Source organism: Populus alba, chromosome 4 (genome assembly GCF_005239225.2).
Source record: "Populus alba chromosome 4, ASM523922v2, whole genome shotgun sequence".
NCBI classification, from domain to species: Eukaryota; Viridiplantae; Streptophyta; class Magnoliopsida; order Malpighiales; family Salicaceae; genus Populus; species Populus alba.
The window spans coordinates 11,335,303-11,348,916 of record NC_133287.1 but is presented as its reverse complement, the minus strand read 5'-3'; the positions used below and the strand labels follow the sequence as shown (position 1 = coordinate 11,348,916).

The 13,614-nt window shown below is 33.0% G+C and overlaps 2 protein-coding genes across 2 annotated transcripts; one reads left to right on the top strand and one right to left on the bottom strand.

Annotated features, from left to right (window-relative positions):
• The first annotated feature begins 3,079 nt into the window (after positions 1 to 3,079).
• LOC118055083 (ninja-family protein AFP3) lies at positions 3,080 to 6,130 on the top strand. The gene is made up of 2 exons (XM_035066882.2): positions 3,080 to 3,957; positions 5,633 to 6,130. Exons 1-2 carry the CDS (start codon positions 3,153 to 3,155, stop codon positions 6,046 to 6,048), a joined length of 1,221 nt encoding a protein of 406 aa, XP_034922773.1. The 5' UTR covers positions 3,080 to 3,152; the 3' UTR covers positions 6,049 to 6,130.
• Positions 6,131 to 6,893: 763 nt separating this feature from the next.
• Positions 6,894 to 10,867, bottom strand: LOC118055082 (LRR receptor-like serine/threonine-protein kinase RPK2). The gene has a single exon (XM_035066880.2). The coding sequence runs from the start codon at positions 10,621 to 10,623 to the stop codon at positions 7,192 to 7,194; it is 3,432 nt and encodes a 1,143-aa protein (XP_034922771.1). The 5' UTR covers positions 10,624 to 10,867; the 3' UTR covers positions 6,894 to 7,191.
• Between the last annotated feature and the right edge of the window lie 2,747 nt (positions 10,868 to 13,614).

Sequence of the window (13,614 nt, the reverse complement as noted above, 5' to 3'; positions counted from 1 at the left end):
ACCCTTTTATAAAAGTTTTATTGATTTTTTATCTCACCCTTTAAATCCAGGTTTATGGCGTGTTATGTTTTTCAAATTTTTCCTTATTCTTTTTTTTTCTTTTTGCTTGAGTTATTTTTATTTTTAATTAAACCCTCCAATTAAAAAAAATAATTAGTTTCCTTCTAATTTATTTTTTATTTTTATATTTTCACCCTCATTTTTTAATTACTATTTTTTTATTTTAGATCTTTCTATATAGATAATTTTTTCTTCATTATGTTTTTCCATGTGTTTATTGACCCATTCAATTTTTTCATTATTTTTTTATTCAATTTTGTGCTTTCATTTTTTTTTCAAGGTATCGTAATATTTTTTTGAAAAAAAAAAATCTGATTAATATTATTACTTTTTTTTACTATCTAATTAAAATAAAACCAACTCATTAATATCAATTTATATTATAACTAAAATTTTTAATTTATTTTATTTTTTAAAATTTATTTACATTACTAAACATTGTTTTTCATAAATAAAATAGGGATTATTTACTTTATTTAATATCATTTTTTCAAAAAAAATATGGATCTACAGCTTAGCATGTGCCATGACTAGTACAATCCAAAGGACACAAACGCAATCAAAGAGCTAGCTGGTGACGCTGCTTTGGTGTCTCCTCGGAATCTGTTGCTTCTTCTCTCCACCCACGTGGCAGCTTCTATCTGTACACCCTCCTACATGCCCCCCACGTGTCACATTTTAATAATCTCAAGAAGAGTGTTCTATGATTTTGTCCCCTCACAACCCGATACAATCATTCAAAAGGCAGAAACGTTACAGCAAACTTTATTCACATACAGACTAGTCTTGGTTTCTGAAGCTGTCATATATCGGAATAGAACGAAATTTTAATTCAATTAGACAAAAATAAAAAACAATAGTAAAAAAGATAGTAAATAGATTCACAGTCTATTAAATAAAAAAATAATAATAAAAAAATTAGTCATGATCAATCCAAATTAACATAACAAATCTGTAAATAAAACCAAGTCAATTTGAGATATCCCATCAAATTCATATTAATTTTTCAAACCTATGACTTTGGTTATTAGACCCGAAACACTAACTTAAAAATAATATGAAATTTAATTTTCAATCAATCAAAAATTAAATGAAATTGAAAGAAGATTCTCAATTATACAAAAAAATTAAAAAAAACAACAATTAAAAGAATAATTATCAAAATTTTAAAAAAAATATTTAATTGAAAAGAAAAATTAATTTAGTAAAAGAACAAAAAAATCAAAGAAATGAGGATTAAAATTGACATAAAAAAAATAAAAATAATGTTGTAATTAAATGGTGAAATTGAAAAGGAAAAAAAAAATAGAAATCAAAACAATGAGAATCAAATTGAAAAACATAATACCATCAATATGAATTGAAAAATAAAGTTGAAAACCATTAAAAATTTTACAAAAAAAACTAAGAAAAGAAATTAGAAAACCAAAGCATGATGATCAAATTAAAGAATATAATATTCAGTAATTTGGAATTGAATAATTAAATTGAAAACAAATAAAATTTCTACAAAAAAAACAAGACCAAAAAATAAAAATCATAAGAATAAAGATTGAAGTTGAAATACCACAAATAAATAGAATTAAATTGTAATTTTCAAAGAGAAGAGAGAATAGAAAGAGAAAAAAAAAACAAAGAAATGCTCATTGGCTACAAAATGAACCACCAACCCTAGCACGTATCACACAAATAAGAAAAGGACACGGTGATGCTTTCAACGACAAGACATGAAGGCATATTTGGATGTCGGGAGGTGCTACACACACTTCTGGTTATTGTATACACATGCCTATCTTTTTTTTAGTTAGCTAAATACAAAATTTTTCATGAGTTGACTTTATAATTATAAAAACAAAAAATCATTGTGAAAAAACAAAACAATCCCTTGCTCTCATGCTAAAGTTTTTTTTTTTTTTTTTTAAAGTGTATTTTTATCCTTTTACTATATATTTTAATTGTTTATTATTATTTATATTTGATCAAACATCAAATATCTCTTAACTTAAATTATATTAACAAAAAAATCATTATGAAAATAAGAAAACCTTTTGACACCAAGTTTAGATTTTTTGCTTTCCAAATGCATTTTAATTGTTTAATTGTGCAATTAAAATGAAAAAAAAAATACTTGTTTATCTTTATTCTATTTGAAAATAATAAATGGCTTATGCTTTGAAAGCTAGTGTTAAGTTTATTGAGTGAATGAACAAAAGTTTTTTTTTTTTGATAATTAAGATGTTTGAACAATTTACATATATCTCAATTAAATTCACGAGTTCTCATGCCCGTCCCCATATAAATTTCCCACATAAAAAATAGAATAAGTTAGTATAGCCCCAAAAATATTTAAATAGTCAAACCCTAAACCTAAAAGGAAATATACCTCTTTATCATTATATCAACATTTAAGGTTATGATTCAAAACTTCATTACACTATTTTAATAAATAATATTTTTTATTATTATGTATCTACAGTGATTTCATAAGAGGCTTTAGATTTTTTTAATCAATAATTAATATTTTTATTTTTTATAATGGGTTTGTTTGGAAGTATAATAAATATTATATTTTTTTAAAAAAATATATTAATATAATATTATTTTTTAACATCAACCTATTAAAACTAAATTAATTATAAAAAAATTAATTTAAAAAAAATATTAAATTTTTCAAGAAACATGCTCGATAAACTTTCAAAACAAACCCTTAATGTTTATATTTCTTTACCTTTTAATTTTTTTTTATATATCAAAGAATTCACTTTACTGTTTTGAAAAGTTGTGGTTATGCAATTAAAAAATTTAGCCATGTTTATTTTCATGTTTTAAAAGTATTTTTAAAAAAATTTAAATTTATTTTATTTTTTATTTATTTTAAATTAATATTTTTTTAATATTTTTAAATTATTTTAATATATTAATATTAAAATTAATTTTTTAAAAAATATATATTAGTTTAAAACATTTTAAATAAAAATTATTTTAAACCAATGTGATGTTTCCAATGAAGATAGATTTTTATATAAGTTTTTTTATTTTTTTGGGAAACGGAGAAAATGAGGATTTTTTAACTCAATGTTTGGTTTTTCTTCATGTTGGAATTTGAAGTTGTTGACAATATTCATGGTGATGGGATTTCAGTTCCTGGTCAAATTTCAAAATCTGGGTTGTTCTGCAAGTTTTCTATCAAAGTCATTTTTACTTCGGTGCTGTTCTTGGTTTTTGCGTTGATTATATATCAAATGGCACAAACAGAGAAACTTCAGAACATTGAAACCCAACAGCAACATAATAACATCTCTATGTTCAACAATTTTCCCAAGGATTTGTTGCCAAGGTTCATATCTGGGAATCATTGTAATCACAAACTCAACGGAGAAGAAGATGTTGAGCTAAGTCTTGGACTTTCATTGAATGGTAGATTCGGTGTGGACCCAAAAGCCAAGAAGATTAATAAATCTAGACCATCTTCTATAGCAGCAGATTTTGTTAACCCATTAAGAGAAAATGGAAATGGAAGTTCTTTCGTGGTACCTAATATGGAAAGTACTAATCTTTCAGGGACTTGTTCTATGCCAACAGAGACAGAGGAGGAGTGGAGGAAGAGGAAAGAGATGCAGTCACTTAGGAGAATGGAGGCTAAAAGGAAGAGATCAGAGAAGCAAAATTTCAAAGCAGTTAAGGATAAAAATAGGGGTGAGGAAGATGATCAGAGTGAAAATGGCACAACTGGTAATCACCATCAAAAAGAGTTTCTTAAGAGCTTCAATGGTTTGTTTGGTGTTGCTATAGAAGGGCTTTTAACACAAGCCGAAGTAGCACCACCACCATTATTACTAACATCACAAGGGACTGCATCTTCTGGGATGACAGAATTTGAAAGCCAGCCAGTTAAAGGTAACAAACATTCTTTTTTTATTTATTTTTTCCTTTCCTTGAAACATTTGGTGCATGTGTGGTGCATTGATTCTTATTTGAAATTTGATTGCTATTATTGTTATTAAGATGCTGTGCCAATGGTTGGATGCTATTTTAGCCTGATACTGGCCTGTTCCGATTTTTCGCCAGGTTATAATCTATGGAAGTAGACCAATTGGAAACTTTTTGGCATCTTTTTAGTTATTATTTTGTCTACATTGTTGAAAAAATTTATGTAATTTATGTTTTTGTGGTTATTTTCCTTAGCTTTTCCAGCATGCAACAAGCTGGGCTTTTTGGACCATGTGTTTCTTTGTATATCATTCAAGCTTAATCCAAGTTCAGTAGTCTGTGAATGTTTTAATATTCGCTGTCTAGTTCCGTGAGAAATCTATGAATGCTTTGTTGTTCGATGTGGGGATGTTTTGCAGTGGGAAATCTGTTCTGAAGTGTTAGAACTCGTAAAGGCCTTCGCATTTACAAACCTCTTTCCAATGGAGCTTTTCTGTGTTTCTTATCCGTTTTCTATTTCCTATTTTAGTTGAGTTTAGAATAGATTTCTTTTCACATTTTTCTCAGTCGTATTCAAGTATGCATAAGATGTTTCAATGTTTCGTTGTCTCCAAACTTTGGTCAGTGCAAAACAGTATAGCGAAGGTTTGAGAGCTCCATTTTGTTAATTTCACTTGGCCATATTTTTATGATATAAATATGCAGATGAATTACTAGGAATCTTTTGGTCTGTGTTGATAGCATAGGTAATAGTAAAGCGACCAATTTCTTGGCTTGTCATGTTGCTGATTGTTCTCTTCTCAATTTATTTTGGAGGTATAAGTCATTTCCTGAAAGGAGTGCACAACAGAGTGAGCCTGGAATTTATGTGCTGAAATTTCGTATGCAATTTATATGGTAGCTTCTCGTGAGGCTTCTCGCAATACATAGCATTTGTGTTAATTTTTGGACGACTTCAAAGGCGTAAGCTTCCTGGCTACCTTATTCCGGATGCACAAATAAAAGACTCCAGCAATCTTAAATTGATTAGATTTCTGGAAACAAAAAAGCAAATCGTTGACTCTCTAAAGCACATGCTTCTGATTCATTTCGAGTTCCTCAGCATGGTTATTTTAGCTTATGTTTTGTTGTCTTGTTTGTAATATAATATTTTTCTTCAAACTCGGTGTAGCTGGGATCTTCATGCCCAAAGTACTTGGGTAAGATACTCTTTTAATGCAAGCTTGCATGACTTCTCCCGGCATAGCGACACCCCAGGCTAAAGCAGAACTCTCTTTGAAGCTATGCATGGGGGATGCATTTGGCTAGTCTTCTTTAGCTTTCAAATTGAGTGTTTCCATTGAATATCAGATAATGCTGATGAACATGCTCATGCTAGCGAAGCTCATAAGTTGTGAGTGCCAGCCTTGTATGATACACCTGAAGATTCTGACTCTTTTTTATTTTATTTTTTAACATATCTATATATGAGATAGTGTTGTTCTTTCAAGAATAGTTTGTGCTCCAGTTTATCTCACTCCATGTCAGTGCAGAGGGCATCTTCGTGGAGTATATTAACTTCCCATAATTTCTGGTTGTATTTGAACAACTTATTTTCCTTAATCCAACCTCTTATTCCTATATTCTGTTTGTTTCAATATAGGAATGAACAAATGTGTTGAGTCAAGAAGCCCTGTCAGTGTGCAGTCTTTGTCGGAATGTGAGCAGAAATCGATCATAGCGCCTAGATTAGCACTAGCTGAAAAATTAGGTTTCCCTGCAGGAGTTGCAATGGAAAAGAACGGATCTAACAAACTTATAGTAGCTGAGAATGGAACTAAGGAGGCAGTGAGAAATGTGTTGGAGGATATGCCATGTGTGTCCACAAAAGGCGACGGTTCCAATGGGAAACGAATAGAAGGTTTTCTCTACCAGTATCGTAAAGGAGAGGAGGTGAGGATTGTATGTGTTTGCCATGGAAGCTTTCTCTCAGCAGCTGAGTTTGTCAAGCATGCTGGTGATGGTGATGTAGAGCAACCCCTTCAGCATATAGTTGTTAACCCTCCCCCCTTTTTGTAATGTTAATCTCGTGCTAAACAGACAGCGAGAAAAAAGAACCAAAAAGGTTTAAGAGGCTAATGAAATTTCTGTTTTCTTTTCAGTTTCAAGATTGTTTTTACTGATGTAAAGCAGGCCAGCTGATGAAGGGGTGTGTCTATGCTGGCTTGCCTATTTCTTTCAATTTTTACAAGCAGGTGAATTCGTCCAAGCCCAAACGAGCACTAGCAAAATATGGGACTATTGCTGACTACTTGAAAACTGGAGCATTGGAGAAGTGAAAACCACGCTCCACTCCTTGCAAGCTTCAACCTACTTTGAAGGGCCTAATACCTAATCCTTTTTGGTTCAGGAATTAGATGCGCAGAATAAAATTTAAAAGAGAAAATGCAGCCGAGATCCAAGCTTTGATTTCAGAAAACCAGCAAGTAGAACAGCTGGTCTTCCTGGGATTGAAGTTAACAAAATGGCATGCAAAGTAGGCAAACCACGACTTGGCATTTGCCCTCCTTAAAATATACCAAATTTGGTTGCAGGTAAGTTGGAAAGAAGTAAAATTGGATATCATGATCGTTGCTGTTGCTCAACAGAAGTGAAATGACGAGGAAAAGAGAGCCACGAAAAAGCATGATTGCAAAGGGAAACAACCCACGATAGCCACTTGCAGAACTACCTCGTCACTGCAGGGCGAGGATCTCCTTTCGCTGCTCTACGACTTTATGGCCGCAGTCCATGTTCAATGGAACTTCACATGCGACCTGCAAGCAACTAAACCAAGACTGTCCCACGATTTATTTGAATAGCAATAGCCATTTGTACAGCTCACTTATCAAAAATGGCATGATCTTAATAGACGCACGAGCAGATTCCCAGAAAATATATCGATTCGGTGGCTTTATTAAGCAAATGGAAACTGAGATTCATTTATACACCGTGGCAAATGAATATCTGCATTCTTTTGCAGGTTCATCAATGAGACCCCCAAGCGGGGGAACAGCTTAGAAAAATGGGGGCAAAACTATATTACCATTTACAAGTGGGTAAATAACTAAAAGTTTAGCTCCTATGGGCAGCCCGTAACGAGGACCAAGAAAGCATAAATTAAATGGGCTTACCCACCACTACAAATCACTATGTTAAATCAAGCATGACCCTATAAAGCAACTAGCATGATGGCGGTTGCAGTTGTTTCAACCGTCGTACAACCTGCTTCATCGTGGGCCTGGTCGATAGTGTGTCCACCGTACACACAACTGCCAGGTGTAAGATTTCCACCAAATCATCATGTGGCCCCGCATCCCATAACCCTCCTGTGAAGAACTCCTTAGCTCTGCCCTGCCGAAGGAGCATGCATGCCCAAGCAACAATGTTAAAACCGTTTCCATACGGGGAAAATGAAGGATCCAGAGCTTTCTTGTCTGAAAGCAACTCAAGAAGCACAACCCCGTAACTATAAACATCAGCCTTATCTGATACACGGCAAGTCATTGCATACTCTGGGGCAACATACCCAAAAGTTCCAGCCACTCCTGTAGTAGCATGGGTTTCCGAAGTTCCCAAGAGCCTGGCCAAACCAAAGTCGGATAAATAGGCATTGAAATCATCATCTAAAAGAATGTTGCTGGGCTTAACATCCCGATGGAGTACACGTGGTACACACTGATCATGCAGGTAGGCAAGTGCACGAGCTATGTCCAGAGCAATCTTGTGAAGTATCCTCCAATCCACTGCTCTTGTGGACCTCTCCTGAATAAACTTCTCCAAATTACCACCTGGCAAATAATTATATATGAGAAACATTTCTGTTTCACTTGCATGATAACCAATCAAAGTGACAAGATTTGGATGGTGGAGCCTTCCAAGGGTTTTGATCTCTGCATGAAACTGTTGAATGCCCTGGAACCGTCCAACTGCAAGCCTTTTAATTGCCACCAGAACTCCTGGAGAGATCTCTGCCTTGTAAGTGGCCCCAAAACCTCCATTGCCAATGCAATTGCTCGCATTGAAACTCCCGGTGGCCCGCACCACATTCTCAAATGTCAGGGTAACCCCAATGTCTGTGAAGATTGTTACTTCCTTTCTGGCAGATCCCATTATTTTGGACTTTGGACTCCACTTTCTGGTGTAGATGAATAGGAAAATCAGAGCTAGGAGAACTGAAAAAATGGCTGATGCAGAAGCTATTGATGCTATCTCAATTGAAGTGAAGCCACCACCCTGCCTCTTCTGGGTTTGACCTGAGAGAGAAGCATAGCCTTGTGCCTCAGAAACCCTTCCTTGAGAATCCGGCGATGGCACTGCTAGAGAGAAAACACGGCAAGGGTGTAGATATGGGTTTCCAAGAACACTGCTACATTGCATCAAACTGTTACTTGATGGCAGTGGCCCAGACAAGTTATTGAAGGAGACATTAAACATTGAGAGCAAAGTCATACTTGCTAAACCAGAGGGTATCTGCCCAGAGAGTTTATTGTTATTGAGAAGAAGAGCAGTCAGGTTTCTCAACTTCACAAGATCATTTGGTATCTCTCCTGAAAGCAAGTTCGAAGAGAGATCCAGAACCTCTAAAGTTTGCAGCTTCCCTAAGCTAGAAGGAATGGAGCCATTTATTCCATTACCAGCCAAAGACAGGTACTTCAAACCCCTTATATGGCTCAAACTAGATGGTATCGAGCCATGCAAAAGGTTCCAACTCATGTCAAGAGAAACGAGAGAAACCAAATCACCAACACTTGGGGGAATGGTCCCCATAATCTGATTCTTAGATGCATCCAGAAGCTTGAGAGATCTACACATTGGACCCATATTTGCTGGAATCTGACCAGACATTTTATTGCTACTAACATTAACAATCATCGTGTTCAATCCATGACATTTCTCAAACAGAATACCTGGGAATGGCCCGCTGAGCTTGTTATCTCCAGCCAAAAATGTGTAAGCAGTTTGCTTTCCTGATCTTACAGGTGCTATAGGAATGGACTGGAGAGTACCAGTAAAGTTATTGCTCCCAAAGTTATGAAAAACTGTGATTCCACCACTTCTTCCAAGTGACATAGCAGGATTTCCAGTCTGAGCTTTATATGCAAAAAATGATACATAGGCATATGATGGATCATAAGCATTCAAGGGATTATCATTCACAGAAGGAACACGCGGGCAACTGCTGCTATCAAAACTGGGGATGGAACCTGACAGTGCATTTTCACTAACATCAAAAACAGTCATGCAAGGAACTGGAAACTCCGCAAGAAGTTCCCCATTAAGCTTATTGAAGCTCAAATCCAGATACCACAGCTTATTGCAGTGATTAATCCCATGAGGGATTTCTCCTGTGAGGAAGTTATGAGACAAATTGATCATTTCCAAGCTATCACAGGGATCCCAGTTGCTCATCAACATGCCCTCAAGCATTGCACTTGGTGCCCACAACATCCTCAGTTTTGGAAGAGTCAGAACATCTGCAGGCATATCCCCTTGAAAAAAGTTGAAATCTTCATTCATAGAAATTGAATGATCCAACAAACTGTCCCCTCTCGTACCATTAAAATCCTGATATGGATCAAACATATTCGAAAGCACAAGCACAGACAATGCAGAGCAATTTCCAAGCTCAGGTGGCACTGACCCACTAAGACTATTCCTTGACACATCCAACACTTCTAGCTTCCCAAGCTTACCGAGTTCATGTGGAATAATTTCTTCAAACAGATTTGAATACAACAATAGTGTCCTCAGATTCCCACATTTCCCTAAATTACTAGGAATCCCTCCAACCAAAAAATTCCCAGACAAATCCAAATGCTCAAGTTTCTCACAATTATCACCAAACTCCTCAGGCAGAGAACCACCAAGCTGATTCAATGACAGATACACACCCTTTAACTTGCCAACAAACCCCGGAATTGTCCCATTGATACGATTTCCAGCTAAATTCAAGATCTCCAAACCTTCACAGTAAGAAAGTGAACCCGGTATCTCTCCTTCTATCCTGTTAAACCCAAAATTCAAAACCCTCAAGTTCCTTAACCCGGAAAATGAAACCGGCAAAGACCCAGACACCAAATTACCCTCAAGATCAAGAACCTCTAACTTCTCCATGCACCATATTTCACTAGGTATCAAACCCTGAAAGCCATTAAAGGGCAATGATAAAACCCTAAGTTCACTTAACTTGGCAATATAAGGCAACAACTTTCCCACTAAAACCCCCTTACTACCCTTACAATCTCTCCTAATCCCAAACCCATACAGTGAAAGCTCAATAGAATCACCAGAACACAAAAAAACACTTCCATTTCCACTGTCCTTACCTCTATAGTTCCCATTTCCAGTGATATTAAGCGAAACAACGCGCGAATTAGCATCACACGAGACGCCGTTCCAGTGGCAATGGTTGGTGTTGATCAGATTCCAGCCAGAGAGAAGCCCTGAAGGGTCAGAGACTGAGTTCTTGAACTGTAACAGCACAGATTTGTCGGAATCAAAAGAAGCGGCACAGTTTAGTGACAGCGAGAAGGCGCAGAAGAGAGAGAAAAGTTTCAGTTTTGTGAAAGATTGCCACTTGATAACTGAAGAAGGAAAACAAGAGGAACCCATTTCAGAACCCTCAAAAGGGTCTCTAAAGCACTGAAAACCACTCTCTTTCAGTTCTTGTAGTGAATGAATGGAGAGGGTTTTCTTTTTTCTGTTTTTGAAAACCCTAACCCTAATTTAGGGTCTTTTCACTCTGAGAGAGAGAGAGAGAGAGAGAGAGATAGAGAGAAGATTCAACAGTGTTTATGATCTTTAGAGGACGCGTTTTTCTTTTCTTTTCTTTTCACTTTCCTAAGTTCCTTAACAGTTATTTGAAGCTAATTCTACTTCTGAAGATTGAATTCATTTTATTTTATATCTTATTTTTATTCTCTTCAACTTGTTAAAAAAGATGCAGATAAATATTTTAAAAAATATATTTTTAGTATTAATTTTTTTCTTTTTAAATTGTAAAACGGTGTGTTTTTGTAGTTGTATTATGCTTTAAAAAAAATTAAAAATATTTTCATTTAAAATTAATTTTTAATTTTTTTATTATTTTAATGTGCTAAATTAAAAATAAATTTTAAAAAATAAAAAAAATATATTATTGTAATATATTTTTTTAAGTAAAAGATACTTTAAAATATATCATTATCGGAATTTTAAGGTATTGATATTTAATTCATTTTAATAATATTTTGATAATGAAGATTTAATTTTTAACACTTAACAAAATTTTAAATATAAAATTTTATTAAAAAATCTTAATTAAATTCAATATAGAGGTTTTGATCGATATCCTTCTTTCTTGTATCATAAATTTCTTTCCTTTTCTTTTCCTTTGGGCCAAACCCAATATAGTCCCCCAATTATCAAGTAATGCTCAACTTAGTTTTCTAGCAAACTAGTTTCTCAATTAAACCCTCTATTTCATAGAATCTTTATCAAGTTAGCTCCTCCATCTCACTTTTCACTTATTTTTTTAATTTGTTTTGCCTAATAAACTCCAAATAAATAGATTCTTGAAAACAATTCTAAACCAGTGAAAACATGTCCATGAGGTTGAAATTCTCACTGAACTTTGATGGATTCTTTAATTCTATTGATAACGGAACTTGTTTGGGAGATTTATTGAGGACCTAAATGAAGAAACAATTTCTTTAGGAGCCATATAAGGAGTTAATAGATGATTAGATGACTTAATTGAGGCTCTTCTTCTAGCTTGATTTGTTAAAAACAATTTTATTGGATTTTGCTTTCGAATGGAGGGAGGTTTGTCGTGAGGTGGAGGAATGGGGTCCACAGACGGTCAATAAATGCGTCAGCCCTGTCAATTTATTGTTGGATTGGACTCTCACGTACATGTATTTATTAGTGGGGTTATTAAAAAAGAAATACCATGAAATCATAAAAGACTAAATGATAATAATAATAATAATCCTTACACTTGAAAACGTGGCTGAGGATAAAGGACTCCACGTGGGGTGCCCTTCCAGAAGGTAAGGATGGGGCCACCTTCCCCTTTTCTTATTCAGTTCAAGTTCATGGGTCCTCAATAACCATATGATTAGTCGTTTAATAAGATACGATTGGTACTGTGGATTCAACATGTCCTTAAATAATTTTATTTTTTTAATTTAAAATTAGTTTTTTTAGTATTTTAAGATTATTTTTATATGATCAAAAATAAATTTTAAAAAATAAAAAAAATATTATTTTAATATATTTTTAAATAAAAAATACATTAAATATAATTTCTAAAGAAGCAAATCTAAACAAGTTTTTTTAATAAAAAAAATTAATAATTCAGGTTATAGTTTCAACCAATTACATAAGATGCTTTTATTAAAATCAAGCAACAAAATAAAAACAACAATACTAACAAAACTTAAAAAACAAAAAACCCAACAATAATAACTTGTGAATTTTTTTTTTCAAGAGTGGAAAATGATTAATTTTAAACTAATTAAATATGGAATGACAAAATTAGATTAAAAAAAAATAATAAAAAAACATTATGAGTTAACAGAGCTAATATGATAGATATGTAATTTAAGTAATAAAAGGTGAGTTAGTCCGGGTTAACCCTTCAAATTCATATCCTAGATCATGAGATCAAGATAGCCTAACAAAAAAGAAATTCAAGAAAATCACAGAGTTAATTTTTTTTTTAAAAAAATTAATGTTGAATAACAAAATCAAAAAAGAAAATAAGAAAAAAAAAAGATATCAACTTTTATTAACTTTTCAAACTTGTGACTTGAATTATAAAACTATAATACTATATATGAAAAAAAATCACAAAAATCCAATTCCCAACAAACCATACATTGAAAGATAAAACCAAGAAAGAAAATTATATAAAAGGATTCAAAATAAAAAATAAATTAGGCAACCATAAATCTTTTATTTGAGGTTTAAATTGAAAAGAAAAATAATTTTAACAAAATGATAAAAAAAAAAAAAAAAGAATTAGACTTAAATTGAAAAAAAATACTAGAATAATAAAATTAAAAACCAATAAAATTAGATAAAAAAAATTAAAAATAAATAATTTTTTTATAAAAAAACTAACTTATAATTTTAAAGGAAAGATTCAGAAAATCATCCCACCTCCATCATCATACACTGCATCATCAAGAAAAAAACTCATCCACGCATCTAGTGAGATGGCAAAAGAGCTTTTTTTTTTGCTGCTAAGAGGAGCCTCACCTCCACCGATAAATTGCTCACCCTTCAACTTTAGAGCTTCTTCTTCTTCTTCTTCTTTTTCCTTTAAAAAGTTAATGAATTTACTAAAATTTCTCCAACCAAATGAATTTACTAAAGTGAAGATTTTAGATAATTTAATGTTTTTTTTTATGAAAAAAAGGAAAGCATTTGAATTTAGCTTGACTATTTAATAGTTTTATTAATTGAAACTGAAGGAAGGATTTAATTAAGATTTTATTAATACATCAGGAGCCTAATTGAAATAAAAAATAGATTGGAAATTGAAAAAAATTAAAAATAATAAACCCTCTAGACTTAGCTGATAAATGTGATTCAACCTTAAAAAATTGTGCTCCATGC

Bases quoted from the DNA above. Each gene is read 5' to 3' on its own strand.
- LOC118055082 (XM_035066880.2), bottom strand. From the start codon at position 10,623: ATGGGTTCCTCTTGTTTTCCTTCTTCAGTTATCAAGTGGCAATCTTTC.
- LOC118055083 (XM_035066882.2), top strand. From the start codon at position 3,153: ATGTTGGAATTTGAAGTTGTTGACAATATTCATGGTGATGGGATTTCA. The intron at 3,958-5,632 runs GTAACAAACATT...GTTTCAATATAG, and splicing joins TGAAAGCCAGCCAGTTAAAG to GAATGAACAAATGTGTTGAG.